Raw genomic sequence first — 19238 nt, forward strand, 5'->3', positions numbered from 1 at the left:
TATATATTGCACTTATAATGCAATGTATGTTCTGTATTTACCTGAGGTCTATCTCAGTGATAGTAATAATCTGTACAGAGACTCATATATGGAGATATTTGGCAGGTTTCAATTGAGCACTGAACAAATATTTTTAAAACATTTTTTAGGATCTACAAAGTGTATTGCACTGTGCCTGATATTTTCAGATGTCTTGTTGCATTTCACAATTAAGTTTGTAAATGCTTATAGTTATCTTTGTTTTCTAAGAAATAAACTGATCTTTAGATCATCAACGTGAAGGCCACATTGTCATTCAGAATTTCAACTCAAGAATACTAGAAATATAAATTACCTTATACAAATAGGGGTCTTTGCAAACAATAGACTCCTGCCTAAATTGGTGTGGGGTAGGGTGCGAAGAATACTGTTTTATTGTAAGTCTCTTTCTTTTCATTATCAAACCACACAATGAGTCACGTTTGTACAGACTAGGATGTCATTCTAAAGTCGTATGTTCTAAAAAGGAGTACCTGAGGATTTTTATACCATAAAATAGACTACAAAGTATATCTAAATTTCTATTTCTCATTTAGCACAGACAGATTGATGATAGACATAGAGGAAGATAAAATATATAATGATTAGGCTGACCCAATTAAAAGACACCTGACCAAGTTAGGTTTGGAGCCCCGTATTGTCACTGGTGACAGGTCCCAAATATACAGGAGAGTAGAGACAACTTTTCAACATTACTCTAGTGGCACTTCTTGGTGGATGTCTGTCCTATGCCAACTGCAACAAAAGTTTTTCTGGAACCATGTGGCATTTGTCATGAATGAGTTGGAGTCCCAATTAGCCTTGACAACTAAAAAAAAAAAAAAAAGACTAACAAGCAAAACCATTCAACATTTCTGAAAGGCTCTGGCAATATTTTGGCAAACTAATGGTTTAAAGTGTACTGGCCAATAAACATTAGACTTTATTAGAGAATATTTGCATATTAAGAGGTTTGCAATTTGCATTGCCTTTGCTCCACTTTCCCTGCTGCCGGGGACCTGGTTTTTAATCACTCTCTTGACATGCTAAAGGACCTGAGGAAGGCTAACAGCCTCTCACAGGTATCTGAGCTTCTATCCACTATTTCCTAGTGTTGACCACTTTCTGAAACTCTCCTCTCTTTGCTCCTGCTTTCATTTCCAACTCTTGTCACTACCAGCCCTTTCCTACTACCCCACCCCATCTCTGTGCATGACTCTGGGTCAACCACCTCTGCACTTCCCATCTAACCCCTACCCTCTTTTCATGCCTCTTTGCCAGGCATTACTTCTCAATTTTTACCAAAGGAAGAGGCTGATCTCCATCTACTACCACAGGGTCATAGATCAACTAAGCTATGTTCTTAGAAAAAAGCTGTTTATTTCCTTTGTTCCTGTGATTCTGTCCCCTACCTATGCTGGTTGAAATTCTGTCTCCTGGGCCTTTTTTTTTTTTTGGTACCAGGGATCAAACTCAGAACTTTGCGCTTGCTAGGCAGGCGGCAGCACCACCGAGCTAAATCCCCAGCCCTCCTGGGCCCTTTTTAAATTCCATTTCATGAACTTTTTCTTACTCTCCCCTGAACATATGAGACAATTCTCTCCTGACAACCACAGAGCTCCTTATTTGTATTGGTGATATTTCCCCCTTATGCATGCAAGTATGTACATTCATACTAGCCCAGTGTACATACATTTGTATGTGTACATGAACACAATTATATTCCTGTGTGCCTAGCTAAAGAATAATATGACACATTATGAAAAAATCCCATTTTTAAATCATAAAGCATATATTCCAGCTCTTTTGCTTACTTACCCTCTAATCCCAAGGGAAAGGAAGGGATCAAAGAATAAAGAGGACAGAAGAGGACATAGGTGTGTTGTGTAATAAGTATTTTCTAGGAACTGTGGTAGATGTTGCACATGCATTAGCTGTTTTAACTCTTAAATGAATCCTACAACTAAGAATTTTTACTTCAGTTTAACAAGTAAAAAGATTGAGGCTCTTGGGTAATGAGGTTTCCAGGGTATCTAAGTCTCAGTTTTCTCTTCCAAAAGTAAAGGAAATTGTCCTTACACTATGCATCAAAATTGCTGCATGGAAACAATTGAAATAGTAACAGATATAAGAAGTGCTCTGTCAAATAGAAGGTATTGTGCTGTTATTTATTTCTTTAATCCCACCTAATTCCAAGCTCCTTTAGAGCTGGAGCATTTTATCATTCCTCTTCACACCCCCAATATCTAGAATAATGCCAGGAGCAAAGTAGATACCCAATGACAGTTTCTTCAGTAAATGAATCTTTAAATCCTCATCATATCTACCTTCATACTTTGAGCATAGTAAAAACCAATGCATATTTGTTAAATTTAATTAAACTAGCAGGATGCCTCAGCCAAGAAGTATGTGAGGGGCTCCACTGACCAGCTAATTTAATCAAATACATTTCATCTACATTGAGAACATCTGCAAAACAAAATAGACTGTAAGTTCTAATACTGTCTCACCTTGCAGAGCAATAATTAATTCAAGAAAATTTTAATGTGAGAAAAACTCCAAGTAACTCATTTCTTCACAAACAATTTGAAGAGACTCATATGGACATTATGCAATATTTGACTGGAAGATAAAACCTCCAATAGATTAACTTTGTTTTCTTAAGAACAACAGTTGCTAGCACCTTAAATTACCTCTTTACCACTCAGTGAATATTTTACAGATGTTGAAGGCAGAAAAAGATTTTTTTTTTCTGAGTCAAGATCTTCCTAGGTAGTTCAGGCTGCACTTGAACTCACTTCGATCCTCCTGCCTCGGCCTCCCAAGTGGTGGGATTATAGGTGTGTGCCACCCTGCCCAGCTCAGAAAAAGTTTTAAAATGTAGTCTGTTCACTTGCTTTTTTTACTTAAGCAACTACCATTCATATCTGCCTTAGTATCAGAAGTTTTAAATTTTGTATAGGATGGGTTGCTTACCAAAATTATCATAATGTGAATCAAAACACTGTCAAGGTTTACCTGAAACCAAGTAATCAGGAATGTTGTGTAATATAGTATAGTCAAAATTACATGAATACATTTAGTGTGTCAGTTGAAATTTTGAACAGATATTCGTCATTCAAGTTTTACACTAAGACATTGGTATTTGGATTTTTTCAGACATTTTTATGATAACCCCATCCAGTTTGTTGGAAGATCGGCTTTTCAGCATTTACCTGAACTAAGAACACTGTAAGTATCTATTTCTCTTATCAAGCACATTTCTCCCACCTTGCAGGACTGATGTGAAGAACAGAAGAGTATTACCTGTTGAAGTACTCTAAAAATTACAATTCAAATTACCCCTTTCTAGAATCTTCTGCCAGTAATATTTACATATTCCTCCCCCTAGGACTTTGAATGGTGCTTCACAAATAACAGAATTTCCTGACTTAACTGGAACTGCTAACCTGGAAAGTCTGTAAGTACTTGAGTAGGCTCTTAACTTTCCCCAGAACATACACTAACCTTGGATCTTGATCAGCCTTAACATTAGTGAGTCAAAATATGTCACTGTGCAAAGCATGAATGAAAGAATTATGTCTGGTTTGTGTTTTGACAGGACTTTAACTGGAGCACAAATCTCATCTCTTCCTCAAACCGTCTGTGATCAGTTACCTAATCTCCAAGTGCTGTGCGTATCAGTAAGGCAATAATGTTGTGTAAACAGGCAACTTCCATTTAAAAGTAAAATGGAAGACAGTATTTCAATAATCCTTTAAAAGGGGAGAAAGTGCTTTCCTTGCAGGTCTCCAGGAGGTCAGGCCTCCTCTGTTGCCCTCTTTGCCCCAGGCTCTATGCCATGACCCTGGGTAACGATGGACACATACCCTTTGTTTCCAAGTACAAACAGTCGCCCATTAGAGTTCCAGTTGGCACACATCTCCTTTCAGAAAGTGGATATGAATAAGCCAAAGTAATTTCATTTCCTTTTTTAAGGCTTTGCAGAGCAGAACAAAATAACATAATGGATCAACAACCCAAGATGAATGCCAAACTAAGAATTGAGTTATCAAACTGGCACAAACCTTGATAAAGGTGACCAAATATTCTCCTGGTATAGCTGAGGGCACTGTTCTAATGTTTTATCTGATGATTAAACAGTTTGCATATGTTATTTCTATTGACTTAGGACTCATTTTCCTGCCTTCCCCGTGTTCTATGAAAAGTAGTGTGCAGGGATTTGAAGAGCTTTGATTTGACCTACTTTCAGCTTTCTCCTTCAGCTCCCACTCTGTGCTTCTATCATCTCCTTAAGCATTGTTGGGACTTAATGACAGGACCCTTTGTCTCTTGTTATGACCCTGCTCTCACTCAATAGACACCTGTTGCAGCTGAATGCCTATAATTTCACCACCAGCTTTACTCAGTAGCAGAACAACAAGCAGCTCTCTATACACTGAGTGATAGAACCTCATGGTTCTGCCTTTCCCTCATCCCCAGGCTGCCATGCCACTGCAGGCTCCAGGGGCTCAGTGACATGGTGGTGCAGTAACTGTGTGTAGGCTCGGAGTCAGTCACCCACGTCTTCAGGAAGGGGTAATAGAACAAGTTTCCTCTTCTTTACTTCACACCACCCTAAAAGCTGTAGATGTAAATGAGAAAGCTGAGAATTAGGGAAGTTAAGTACATTTGTCAATCACACTTCAAGAAGGTAGCAGAGTTTGAATTCAAATACAGTCAGTTTGATTGAATAACTGGGAGAAAGTACGTGTACAATAAGAAGTGGAAATTTGAGGGCCATCTTCGAATTCTGCTTTAAATTGCACCTGCCTCCATAATTTTGCATAATGAATAGTAAACTACAGGTCCAGAACTGCATGAACTGAGGTAAACTGGTCAAAAGCAAAGGCCTCAAAGCCTGATTTTCTGCTTCAATTCCAGGCTTCCTATATATCAGCACAGTATATTGAACAAGTTGCTATCCCTTTGAGGCTCAGTTTCCCAGTCTATAAAATGGAGAAGTAGCAGTTCCTTTGAGGTTCATCATCAAGATTAAATGACTCTATGTCAAATCCTTATAGCACCACGTCTGGGCCATTGTAAATTCTTAATTTTAATTCTTTCATCTTTTACTCTTTACACCATTATTCTTAAGATGCTATTTCTTGGGCTGGGGATTTAGCTCAGTGGTTCTGCTGCCTGCCTCCCAAGTGCAAGATCCCGAGTTCAATCTCCCATACCAAAAAAAAAAAAAAGATTCTATTTCTTCACATGGAAACTTGAAGAGACCAAAAGAACACAGACACATTAATGACAATACCATTTTCAAAGCACTTTAACCTGTAATATTAATTTGTTCTTAACAACATCCCTGAAAGGTGGGGGAAACTGGTATCTTCTCATTTAAAGAAAGAACTCCCTAAGGCACCAGTGCTTTGATAGTTGCTGTCCCTTCATGGGAATTGGCACACCATTCAAGGTGTGTGTGGCTTTCTATTTACTAGCTGGTAATCTTAGGTTAGTCATTTCTTACTATATGGGGATAATCATAGTGTCTTGCTCATAAGGTAGCCACAGGATTAAATGAGGTAACTCAAGACATCTATAAACATCGTGCCTTTATATAAAAAGTCCTTGATCAGTGTTAGCCACGAAAATCATTAGGTAGAAAACAACACTACCATCCTTTGGTAGGTTTTCCGTGCCTTCTATTAAGATGTACGTAAGAAAGGATTGGCCCCCATTTCAGCCTGCAGAAATGAATAAACTGAGTAATTATCACCCTTTATAACATTTGTGTCCATCTTAATACATTCACTATTTCTCAAAAATACACACCACATCGTTAATCAAGTGTATCATTTTACAGTTGTGGAGTTTTTGTGTGTTTGTTTTTTGCTTTGGAGGTTTGGGGAGTGATATTTAAAATCTGTAGCATAAACTACAAATTTGTATTTGTTAACAGCTTCATTCAATCTATTTATGTATGGGAACTGAACTTTACTCCAAAATAAATGATATTTATTTAATAAATGTAGAATCAATCAATCAATGATAGGAATAGAAAACAATAAGGCTTCTAGAAAACAGTGTGGAATTTTCAATTGCTTAGTGGTGATCTGGTTTTTAAGAATTAGAATCAGGCATGAAAATGTGTTAGTTGATTAGCTGATAACTTTTCAAACATGAGACAATGTTTTTTTAATATATCTGTGTCACTTTATCTACCAGTTATTTTAACATTCTGGAAATTGCCATGGCTTGTATAGATTAGTTATATTATACTATGAATATGTCCAGATGTTTTTGTTATTCTGTAATTTTTGAGTTTTAGCTGAAGACTTTCTTAGTTGTTTTTTTTTACCCCTTTATAGTGATTGATTTCAAAATTAGTGCTTGCTGGATTTTGTTTTTAAGTTGATTAGAAAAGAACCAAGAATGATTTCTCTTAATTGTAGAGATGTAGCAGCTCTTAATGACAGAGGCATAATCATTTCAGTAAGATAATAGCTAGAACATTGTAAACCATCACTGACAAAATATAAAGAAATTCATTAAATTATTTAAATCAATTAAAGAATTATAACGTTGCATTTCAGTAAACATTTGAATCCATTTCTTAATCCAATAATGCCTGTGACTACCTGATCCATATCAGTGCTGTGAAAATATCCAGAGTCAGTGTTTGGAGAATATAACATCTTGGAGAAAAAAGGAGAGAAAGACATCATCCTTAGTATGTAACGTATTTTCCCTTTTTGCACCTTCTGTTTTTCAGGGATCTGTCTTACAACCTAGTAGAAGATCTGCCCAGTTTTTCAGCTTGCCAAAAGCTTCAGAAAATGTACGTGTCTATGTCTCTCTAAGTCACCTAGCAAACAACAATAGCCCAAACACATTTCTTCAGGTCATTGGTCTCTTACCCTATGGCTCACTGGCCAGACACTTGATGCTTTTCCTTCCTATGCACATAAATTGTGACTGTGTAGGTGGCTAGAAAGTTGGAGAGCAAACAGTATTATTTCATCATGCCTCCTACTATACTGTAAGTAAAACATTTACAGCATATCTCTCTTTTTCCCCTGACTCATTGTAATAATAAACTGGCTTTGCCTGAGCTCTGGAATTTTTCTGCTTTTGCAACTACAACCAAACTTACATATCAATAAGTAGTGTTATTTTTTAATATAGGGGACATGGGTTTGTTGGTGTGTTTATTTCACAACAGTGATCTTTAGAGGAAGTATCATGTTTGTCACATTTGAGGTGCTGTAGACATTATTTATGCATGCAACATTTTGGAATTCTCACCTTAAATTGCCTCTCCTACAAAACAGCAGCCTTATTGCTTTATAATCACACTTACATCAAACAACATTGACCATCCATCTTTCCGTGCTTCATTTTTCTCTGAAAGCATTTGGGTGATTAAAAAAGAAAAATTAAGCAAATCTATGTTTTAAAAGGTGAAGATTTGTCACTCCTGAAGATCTTCAAGGAATACAAGAAAGGTTCAGAAGGCAACATTAATAGAGGAGTCCTAAATGTTTTGAATGATGCTTGTTTAGAATACGGTTTTATATCCTTCCAGGAGAACTAGCTGATTTGAAAAGCAGGAGCTACTTATTTAAGTTTATAAATTGCAATGTTTTTAAAAAAAAAAAAAAACAGTTACTTGTTAATCCTACTTTGCGTGTTCCTTTGATTGAGGGCAGGTGATTCTTCTGTAAAACTTCTCTGAAGTCTGTAATCTTTGAAACCAGTAACTTTGAAATGAATCTTTGAAATTTTGTTATTTCAGTGACCTCAGACATAACGACATCTACGAAGTTAAAGTGGACACTTTCCAGCAGTTGCTCAGCCTCCGCTCTCTGTGAGTACCGCCTAGCACCTGCCACAACACAGAGCACTCCTTTCTCTTTTGGGGTGCCCCTAATATTTTCCTTTCATTGTCTACTGTTGGGCCTTTGTGCATATATTTGCTATGAAAAGGCAAATTTTTTGCTCTGGATTGCCAGGAATAAACTTAAAAGTAGTAAATGTGCAGTTATGCTTTCTACCAATCAGCTGACATGCAACTTTGTTGAAGAGGAAGGGAGACCAAGTTACTGAAGAGCACATATAGTGTGATTTTGTTCACAACCTGGAATGGGCAGGCATGAGCTTGCAAACAAAAATGGGATGATTCTATAATTCTAAACTGCCTGCTTTTCTTTCCTGGTTAAGCAGAGTTTTGTGTGTCTCAAAAGTGCCTAAGAATCACCTGGTGTTGACCGTAAAATAAGGCAGCCTCCAGGTCCTCACCTGCTTCATGAGCTAGAATTTCTGGAATGGGGCCTGGACATCTGCATTTTAACAAATCCACTAAGGTTTGAATGTAGTTGTCCTAGGAAATGTTTCTGTTGTTCTGGCAATTAAGATTCATTATTATTCTATTTTATGAATGAAAACATTGCATATTTTTTAAATTAACAAATAATATTAAATTTTTAAAATTTTAAATTTATGCCTAGTGTGCACAAAGCCCTGAATTTGATCTTCAGCACCACAATTAATTAAATTTTTAAAAGAAAGCTTAGTAGCATCATTTTGTGAGATAATAGTTAGAAACCTTTGTATGCTGGAATTGGATTTCAATGTGATTTTGATAAAAGGTGACATGTAATGTTGGTGACATGTAATGTTGATGACATGTAATGCTTAAGCTAAAGTATATTTGTTAGAAACATTTTTCTTTCACTGACTTCTAAAGTATTTCTTAATAGTTGACCAGATAATATTATTTCTTAAAGCATTTTAAATTTACTTTTAAGAATCACTTCCCAAAAATTTACCTTGAGAACCAACTTCTTCTGAACTCAGTTGTTACTCTCTCTGTAATTTTGGCTTACATTTATTTGCATTGTTATTTTGCTTTTTAAAAAATAAATGTGAAAAAATATATTACCTACTTTTGCTACCTATCTTATTCAGCAGGCTTGAGTTCTGGCTATTTCCAAAAGTCAGCTCTATTTTTCTAAGGCTACCAGAAGAAGTAACACTGACTGTGAAGGCCACATGGGAGTCTTTCTGAATCCCTCCTTCCCCTTTGACCTCAAGTCCTCCGAGTCCATTCTCTCCACTCTTCTATTACAGGCCCTTGAAATCACCATCCTCCTACCACTGGCCTCTATCCATTCATCTCATTCTCCAAAGAGATATAAAACGATCTTTCTTACATAGATGTTAACTACTTCCCTGCTTCTGAAATTTTCTATTATTCCTCTACTGTCCTTAGGATCAAGACTAAATTTCCCAGCACCACTTTTCAAAATCCTATTTCGTATTCCCGGTATAGTCTCATCTCTTGCCCGTGCATTCCCAGTCCACCAATACATGGGCCATTATTTCTCCTGTTTCCATTCCCTGTTGAATTCTTCCCAACCCTTGATTCTGCCCCTATTCATCCCATACGAACAACATTGCCTGTCTTTTAGCTTACTCCATTCTGATGCACTGTGCACATTCTCAATTATAGCACTTAACACTCAGCACTGTCATCAGGTAGACCATTTCCCATCTAAAAACAATAAGAACTTTATTATCTTTTTATCTCCAGGGTCAAGTACAGTGCTCTCTCATTATTTACTTAAGAATCCAAACATGTTCAGACCAAAAAATCCGGGGCTCTGAAGTCAACATGCTTGAGTTTGACTCCAGCTCCTGAGATTATTTTGTGACTTTGGGCAACTAATCTCTCACACATATGTTCCCATTTCCTCATCAATAAAATGGGGATAATAATACTGACCTCTTAGGGTTGTGTCAAGGGTTTTAAGGAAGTATGTATTAAAAAATTCACAATTATTCCTGGCACAAAGTAAGTAGGTAAAAATGTTGTTATTATTATTAGATGACGTGTATATGCCAGTTGGTATGCCAGTGATGGTACTGGCAAGAAACAGAATTGACCCCAGCTGGTTCAAATAGGGGACACCCACATAGGTGGGGTGGGAAGCAAGCAAGGGATAGGTAAGCAGAAATCAGCAGTATTACAATGACTGGGCTAAAGAGAACAGGGAGAAAATGGCATTTCCAGAACACAGAAAGAGGGATGTAGTGGAGAGGGATGCAGTGATTGAGGAAATGCATAGCTGATGTCAAAAATGAGCTTCCAAAACAGCAAATGAGCAGACTGTGAGCACACCTCACCTCTCTCTTGTGGGGCCTCCACTGAAAAACCAAACATAGTAGCACAGGAAAGTGGAAAACGACTCCTCCAGGGCTGCTGGGAGGATGCCAGCACGGGCTCACACACTGAGAAGCCATTAGCATTCTTCACACATATAAATTTTCGTACATACTTAAAATGGGGCTAAATCACTGGAAAGCCCACAGAAGGATGTGGCCCACATTCCAGATGTTCTGCTCTGTGAAGCTCACCCCTATGTTCTTCTTAAAGTTGCCAAAGAGACTTTGATAGATCGTAATATTTGCTCACCTTAGTAGGTGTATGTTCCCTGAGCAGCTCAATAGAAGATAGTCTCCTTGCTCTGTCACTCAAAGCCCAGACGACATTGTAGCTTTCCACTTTCCAGGTCCCCCCCCACCTTAGCTGCTATCTTATGTTCTGAGACCTAAGTCAAAAGACCTCTAGTTTCTTCCAAGCAAGGAAAACAGGTCCCTAAGAAACTATTTAAATGAGAATGTGACTATTCTGTGAATTATATTTATTCAAAGTAACGAGAGGGCCCAATGTCATAAACATCAATCCCTGAGAAAAGTTGACTTTAATCACTTTCAACTTTTTCTAATGCCTACATCTTAGTTACCCTTATTTGTTAGGCATTTTTTAAAGGAAAATCTTAAAATTCATAGTTCTTTTTAAAATACCGAAGTTCTTATCCTGATCAATTATTCACAGAAGTCCTTGCAAAAGATTTTATTCCTGCTAAGTTATCTACCTTTCATTGTGTGTGGCAAGTGAATTTTATTACTCCATAAAATGTAGTATTTTATTTGCTATCAAAGGACTTTATTTGTAACATATGTTTGTCCCCATTTTTTTCATATTCTGCTTAAGAATTTACTTGTTAATATTGTTTACTGGGAATTATCTTGAAAGCATCTTTCAAGAGCTGACACATATGTATAATGTGCACAGTTCTTAGCTGAGTTTCATTATTTAACAAGGAAATTTTAGGATTTAACATTTACTTGCTTATCAAAAGAGGCTCAGAACATTGACTCTTACCACTTTCCTACCCTCACAAATTTTAGAAAAGCCCTAATAAAATTTTACAGCCATATTAAAGTCAGTCTTTTAATAAGAAGAGAATAAAAACTAAAAATATCTTCCTAAATGACTTTGCCTTGATTACTTTAAACAAGGTTGATTTAAAGCACCCTCTTTCATCATTTTTCACTCTTATCTTTATCTGAAGTATAATTCAATGAGCTAGTTGTTCCTAATCTGAATGGAAATTAAATTTTTTGGTAGAACACTGAATGCATTTGATTAAACTTCATATGTACTTCTTTGCTTATATAATTCTCTCTTTTTAAATAGGAATTTAGCTTGGAATAAAATTGCCATTATTCATCCCAATGCATTTTTGACTTTGCCATCTCTAATAAAGCTGTGAGTATTTCATAACTTGTTTGTGACATGTTTTTGATAACTGGGGATCACCTGGTTAATGCAAATGTTTTTACTAAAGACAGTACAGTTTGCCCATCCTCTGTGTTCTCCTCACACTGAACTCTGTCAGAGCTTGTGTCATGTGGGCCTTTAAGTGGTTAATTGAAGAGCTGAGTGACAGCTGGTTCTGGTTAATCAGGTGAAGTACATTTTCGCTGAGTAATCAGGTGGGTTGGAATCAGATGTCAATTAGTTCTGAAGGGCTTTCTTTTTATTGCTCACCATCTTGACCGATAGAAAACCTTCCTGTCTCTTTTTTTCTCCTCCTCTTTCCAGCTCTTCTTCTTCTCCTCTTTCCTATCTAATAAAGAAATAAAGAATTGGCCAGATAGAACTTAGGAGAAGGACAGAAATAATCCCCCAAAACTTTAACTTCTCATTCTTTTAATTTTTCAAATAAATGTAGCACCTCCCCCCTTGATTTTAAGTGTCCCCCTTTGGCAAAATGAAACCAAATATAGAGCTATTGGGATGAAATTCAAACTTTCCCTTCTTCAATTCTGATGGTATATAGAAAAGCTATCAAGAACTGAAACCAAAATTGTTACTTTTACCATTAAGAGTAAGGATCCTGCTTAGAAGCTTTTATTGAGTAGTTTAATCATCTGTAGGTTTGTTTTTTTTTTACATAAATGTTTTATGCTAACACAGACTAAAAGCCAATTGTTGTTTGATGTTTTGCAGGGACCTATCATCCAACCTTCTGTCATCTTTTCCTGTAACTGGGTTACATGGTTTAACTCACTTAAAATTAACAGGAAATCATGCCTTACAGAGCTTGATATCATCTGAAAACTTTCCAGAACTCAAGTGAGTTTGTCATTAAAACTAATAAGATACATTTGTGGTCATGTGAAATAATAGACATGTTACAGTGGTTTTCTAAATTTATGAGGTCATGAGACCCTTCTGAATTGCATTTCATGCCTTCAAATCCCCTCCGCCCTGAAGTAGGAGAATGTGTCCTCCTGACCACATTTCCTTTTCTTCTCAAAGATGTCTTCCATAATAACAGAGTTCATGGAAAGAGTTTGACAACCATTGATCCATGAGATATAAACTAGGACATGTAATTAAATAACATCATAGCAATATTATACTCCTGTTTGTAGTTTCTAATTCACATATCTTGTGTATATTCTAATAAAATATAGTAAATTAATATTTGAGGAAGTAATGCTCTTTAAAATCTGTAATGCTTATTATTAATAATGAAGTAACATGATTGATTTTTATGTATAAACATATATATGTGTGTGTGTTTTAAACCATAATACTTTTTATATACAATATATTTAAAAGCATAAAAGTTTTCCAAAACATAATTTGGAAAATAGAAGAGAAGGAAAAGTACATTTTTATGTGTTTTCTTTGTAGACTTTATTACATTTTTTTAATATTAGAATCAAAGTGTTCATAGACATTTATATCACATTTTAGGCACTTAACATTATGTCATGATGTTTCTATGGTTTCCTAGCAGTAATTTTTAATCATATTATTATGAATATTTTCCATCATTTGAATGATGGAAGTTGCATCATGCAGCTCCAGTAATTATGAACATTTTATGGTAATAATTCTTAATAACTCCATTGTTGTTATAAGTAGCACTATAATGAACACCTTTATGCACGTAACTTATTTTGGATTGTTTAGGTTAAAACCCAAAGGTAAAATCATTGGCTGAAAAAATAAACATTGTATTTAATGACCAATCTTTTTAAATGTGTGGGGGTTTTTTTGTTTTGTTTTTTGTTCTTTTAAAGGGTTATAGAAATGCCTTATGCTTACCAGTGCTGTGCATTTGGAGGATGTGAGAACATTTACAAAATTTCCAGTCAGTGGAATAAAGGTGACAACAGCAGTGTGGACTACTTTCATAAGAAAGATGCTGGAATGTTTCAAGTTCAAGGTAAAACCTGCTCTATCACAGTGATGAAATTATTCCTGGAAGGGTCTTGAAAACTCATCAAATAGATTATCTGAACTCTACACCTATCCCTTTTCAAACACCCCAGCAAGGTGAAAATCAATCCCACTTTTTAAAGACTTACAGAAAAAGAGAAAGCTCTCTCAGGATTTATTCTACAATTTTATCTGTTCTGTTAGTGAATCCCTAACATTTATATTTATAATTAGATCCTCCTTAGCATACATTGTCATCGGGGGTAATAACTCGTATCAATATTTCCATAAACTTTTAAAAGGGTCCCATCCCTGTGAATAAATTTTCCAAACATGCTGCTGAACACTTTTCTCCAGAAGACAAAAATCCATTTTTATTCCCATGGCCTGGAGAGAGTAGAGAATATATACATTTTAGATTCTTCCATATTTCAGCAGAAAGGCTTAAGGATTCATTTGTTTTTTTCCAACTAATTCTAAATCATTCTCCTTTCCTAGCCCCCATAGGGTTATCTGTCAGGAAGGTGAAATGAGATAATGTCTGTGAGGCGCTTGAAGTAAGACATTACTTAAACAGACAGCAATGCATGGCAACCACACCTGTGATAATGAGGAGCCTCCTTGCGCAGCACCCCCTTCTTTCCCTGCCAACCCTGCAAGTTTGTACAGAGTCCAAACAGAATGGCTTCTTATTCTTTGAACCTTAATGATTTGTTGATTCCAAAGCAAGTGTGCTTCAGTCTATCTTCAGGTGTATATCTGTTTAAGAGCCATACCTTAGCTTTTTTTTTTAAGGCCACATGTGTCTTGCTCTTGTTCTTGCTTTAGATTTTTCTTTCTCTTGCTGTATTGCCCACTCTAATGTTTACTACAATTCATTCATCTGTAAAAAATGAGAGCACCTACTAGTATGTGCCAGGCACTGCACTAGACCCTAGAGGTACACAATAAACAAGAGATGTAACTCCTTCATGAGTTTATTTTCAAGGCCCCATGTTAGAATTGCACAGAAGCTTTTTTAAAACGCTGATACTCAAGTCTGACACAAGACAATAACATCTACTTTTAGGATATCTAAACAAAGCACCAAGTAGTTATTTGTCCTCTGTTATGCAGAATTTCCTAGAGAATATGAAACTTATTATGTACCTGATGCTCCTCTTGTGCTCAGATAACAAAGCTAGGAACATTTGCACTGTGGCTATTGTAGTGTTAGAAAATCAGATTAAATGGTCCCTGCAGTGAATGGAGAGGCCCATAGCCTCTCTCTGATTTAGGTCAATGGGATTTGGAGCCATCACAAGCTCCAGGGAACACCAAGCTTAGATGTTATAACCTAGAATCTGGGGTCACTTTCTCTCAACCCCAAATGTGCTGCAATACTATGGCATAGTGGCTTGAGTAGACCTCTTAAAGCCAACTTTATAATAGACTTGGTAGAAAACCAAAGCCCAGAGAAAGCAGGACATCTTGCTTTCATTTTCCTTTGTGACAGTTCCTGTATGAAAGGCAATCCAATACTTCCTCACTGGGATTTGGTCCTTGCAAAGAGAGACAGAACTAATCATTCCAGGACTTCTTCCTGCAGATGAGCGTGATCTTGAAGATTTCCTGCTCGACTTTGAGGAAGATCTGAAAGCCCTGCATTCGGTGCAGTGTTCACCTTCCCCAGGTGAGAGGTCTCAGAACTGCCTCAGCAACAACAGCATCCACTACTGCCTCTGAGGCCCTCAGTAATGGTGTGGCTGCCTTTCAGAAGGCAACTGTGCTGCTGATCAGCACCCTTCCCCACAGGGACCTGCACAATATAAATAAGTGTTCATTGCCTGGAGTTGCTCTCCATTCACAAACAGAATTTTTGTAAGGGACTTTTCATTCAGATTAATAAAAACTAAAGAATCAAGCATGTAGTTAAAGATATATGTAATTTTTAAAGCAATATTAGCAGTTTAGCCTGAATTGTATGCTATACAGTCTTGCTTTATGTAATCATTATATTTATGAAAGTGACTTAAGTTTTCTCTGTAAATAACTAGTTACTGGAAGTAAATAATAGTTTGTACAGATAAGTAAAAGAAGAAAGAAAAATATGGAATTCACTTAATTGTCCCATTCCCAGAAACAGAATGAAGGAAACAGTTGGGAACAGTTAATATTCTATGTTTGACAATTAGATTGTTCCTTGTTCCCTGTGTTAGAGTTCTGTTACTGTAAAAAAATTTTAAAAATAATAAACTTAATAATGGTTTTGAGGTTTTAGTACATGGCCACTTAGCCATATTGCTTTGTGCCTGTGGCAGCACAGTGTATCATAACAAGAGCACATGAAAGAGGTGGCCTGTTTATCTAATGGCAGCAAAGAAGCAAAGAAACAGAAGAGGAGAGGTCAGAGTCACAATATCCACTTCCAGGTCGCCCCTCCAGTGACCTAATTTCATTCCTCTAGGTCCCACCTCCAGGCTGGGGACCATGCCTTTAACACATGGGTCTTTGGAGAACATTTAAGATCCAAATATAGTATTCCTTAACTCCAAATGTCAGTATAAAGCAAGATCAGATTTTCATGAAATATGCATTCATAATACCCATATTTCATTTTCTAATTTATGGACTATTTCCCTAGGATTCTCTTTTTCTGCCTATGAACCCTTACTGAAACATTCTTTAGAATATAATAAAAAATCTAGGAGATCTGACTTTTTATGTGGGCCTGACACTGCTGTATTTTGGAGACTATAATCCACCAACAGAAGTTCCCTTCTTTCATTTCTCTGTGTGCCGTCTGGCAGCATGAGCACCTGATGTGCTCATCTAGCCAGTGGTGCAAAAACTCCAAGGTGACCCTAGTGGTGGTGTGAGAAAGCAGAGCATGCAGCATGTTACTGTAGGCTATGAGGGCTGTTATACTGGGCTCTTTCTCTTGAGGTCCTACTGAAGAAATAAAAGGGTAATTTTGCAAAAGTTGTTAATCATATTTTGACACAGTCTTTTTCTTTGGATTTTCAGGTCCTTTCAAGCCCTGTGAGCATTTGTTTGGTAGCTGGCTGATCAGAATTGGAGTGTGGACCATAGCAGTTCTGGCACTTTCTTGTAATGCCTTGGTGACCTCAATAGTGTTCAGAACCTCTCTGTACATTTCTTCCATAAAGCTGTTAATTGGAGTCATCGCAGTGGTGAACATGCTCATGGGGGTCTCCAGCACTGTGTTGGCTGGTGTGGATGCCTTCACTTTCGGCAGCTTTGCACAACATGGTGCATGGTGGGAGAATGGCGTTGGTTGCCAAGTCACTGGTTTTTTGTCCATTTTTGCTTCAGAATCATCTGTTTTCTTGCTTACTCTGGCAGCCCTGGAGCGTGGGTTTTCTGTAAAGTGTTCTATAAAATTTGAAATGAAAACTCCTTTCTCTACCCTGAAAGCAATCGTTTTGCTCTGTATCCTGCTGGCTCTGACCATTGCCATGGTTCCCCTGCTGGGTGGGAGTGAGTACAGCGCCTCCCCACTCTGCCTGCCCCTGCCCTTTGGGGAGCCTAGCACCACAGGCTACATGGTGGCTCTCGTCTTGCTCAACTCTCTTTGCTTTCTCATCATGACCATTGCCTACACCAAGCTCTACTGCAATTTGGAGAAGGGAGACCTGGAGAATATTTGGGATTGTTCTATGGTGAAACACATTGCTCTATTGCTCTTCACCAACTGTATTCTTTACTGCCCTGTGGCTTTCTTGTCCTTCTCCTCTTTGCTAAATCTCACATTCATCAGTCCTGATGTAATTAAGTTTATCCTTCTAGTGATTGTCCCACTTCCTGCATGTCTCAATCCTCTTCTCTACATCCTCTTCAATCCCCATTTTAAGGAGGATCTTGGGAGTATGGGAAAGCAAACTCCCTTTTGGATGAGATCAAAACACTCAAGCCTGATCTCTATTAATTCTGATGATGTCGAGAAACAGTCTTGTGACTCAACCCAAGCCTTGGTAACCTTTGCCAGGGCTAGCATAGTCTATGACCTGCCTGCCAACTCCGGGACACCACCAGCATATCCAGTGACTGAAAGCTGTCATCTTTCATCGGTGGCATTTGTCCCGTGTCTCTAATTAATATGTGAGGGAAAAAGTTTTCAAAAATTGGAAACCTGAAACTGTGAGATTGAGGACATCACAGCAGTAGCTAAGACAACTGAGTTGAAACTTGGTTTAAGAACCAAAAAAACCTCTCTCAGTGTGAAAAAGCTGATACCTATTGATACTTGAGAGTGAAATATAAATCAAAATGCTGCTTGTATAATTCATTCGTCTAAAAGTCAGATCAGTTCACATTATTTATGTCACCCCAGATCCAAAAAGCATACTGAAATGTACTTCAAAAAAAGATTCTCTATGACTTTAATTGCATTCTCCCTAACCTCACCAATGTAATCATTTGGGATGGGAGAACTCACTTTCAAAATGGGTTTATTTAAACCCCCAAATTCCTTTAAAGATGGTTAGTTATTAGGAAAATATAGGTTTTTAATGACCTGAATTACTAAGTAAAGGTTGTGACCCATGAGATTGCATTTTAATGACCATGTGGAGATGTTTTAGTCTTCCATTGCCTTTTGCTGGAAAAAAATCTGTCCAAGTCGCCATCTTTTTAATGGGTAATGAATGTAAGGCATTATTAATTCATTCATTCTCACATCATTTTTAGAGATACTGGATTTTATGAATCAGCATTCAGTGGTTCCACCCCACAGTGAAATAAAACTGATTGCAAAAATTTTGAAAGAAAAATTAACAGAAATTCTTAAATTGCTACTAAGGCAATCATGTACAGTGAACTTTGTCTTAGTTTATTCATTTTTAACTCTTTTGCTCTCCAAAGCTCAGAAAGAAAGTTCATTGCTGGCAATGGACACAACCTAGAAAAGATAGTAATCAATGTGGGATATTTTATTCCTGAATGAATGCACGTTTTTGCAAGAGATTTTATTGCTGATACAAACTGATGTGCATCTTAAGATAATGATCAAATATAGATATGACATAAATTAAGTCCACTGATGTAACTTCTCACACATGCACCTCTAGAATTTCTAGCAACTATATCTGATACCAACTTGTACTCAACAGGACTTGGTAGCATATTATCCTGTTTGTTTAGCTTGGTTTTAGCTCTGTTCTTTCTGGATCAACCACTTGAAAAGAGGAACAGTACTTCTCTACTTATTCCATATTAATACATGTGTTAGATATTTTAAAAACAAATTATTAAATATGAAAAGTCAAAAGATTAATTCTTAACTTCTATTATCCTGCATTAGCTTCATTACACCCAAACAAAAAGGCTATTAGGTAGATTTATTTTTATATAAGCATGTTTATTTTGATCAAATGCTTTAACTTGGAATTGAAAAAAATACATTTAAGAGATGTTTTATAAAATGTGTAAATATAGAACTGTATTTATTACAGTAAAGATTCAGTGACATTAAAGATAATAATAAACCATGTACAGTGGCATAGTCTTCCATATATATTGTGTTTCTCTGCCCGTTTTCTTTAAATTCATTAACTGTATACATGTAAATATATAGTACTTGTAAATAGGTTGCAAATCTGCTTTTCTATTGGGTACAAAATAAATTTGTAATAAAAAGTGTGACTATAAA

General features: G+C 36.7%; 1 protein-coding gene across 1 annotated transcript in view; it reads left to right on the forward strand.

The window, feature by feature from the left end:
• Positions 1 to 19238, forward strand: part of Lgr5 (leucine rich repeat containing G protein-coupled receptor 5) — a 169733-nt gene extending 150495 nt beyond the window's left edge. Inside the window, exons 9-18 of the mRNA XM_087192427.1 lie at positions 3178 to 3249; positions 3410 to 3478; positions 3620 to 3691; positions 6779 to 6844; positions 7802 to 7873; positions 11549 to 11620; positions 12365 to 12490; positions 13450 to 13595; positions 15177 to 15260; positions 16595 to 19238. Coding sequence (XP_087048553.1) covers positions 3178 to 3249; positions 3410 to 3478; positions 3620 to 3691; positions 6779 to 6844; positions 7802 to 7873; positions 11549 to 11620; positions 12365 to 12490; positions 13450 to 13595; positions 15177 to 15260; positions 16595 to 17682 — 1867 coding nt within the window. The 3' untranslated portion in view covers positions 17683 to 19238. The remainder of the gene's footprint in view (positions 1 to 3177; positions 3250 to 3409; positions 3479 to 3619; positions 3692 to 6778; positions 6845 to 7801; positions 7874 to 11548; positions 11621 to 12364; positions 12491 to 13449; positions 13596 to 15176; positions 15261 to 16594) is intronic.

The sequence above is a fragment of the Heterocephalus glaber genome, unplaced genomic scaffold (assembly GCF_053883595.1).
Source record: "Heterocephalus glaber isolate CG9 unplaced genomic scaffold, H.glaber_assembly_v1.0 deba00001571, whole genome shotgun sequence".
NCBI lineage: Eukaryota > Metazoa > Chordata > Mammalia > Rodentia > Bathyergidae > Heterocephalus > Heterocephalus glaber.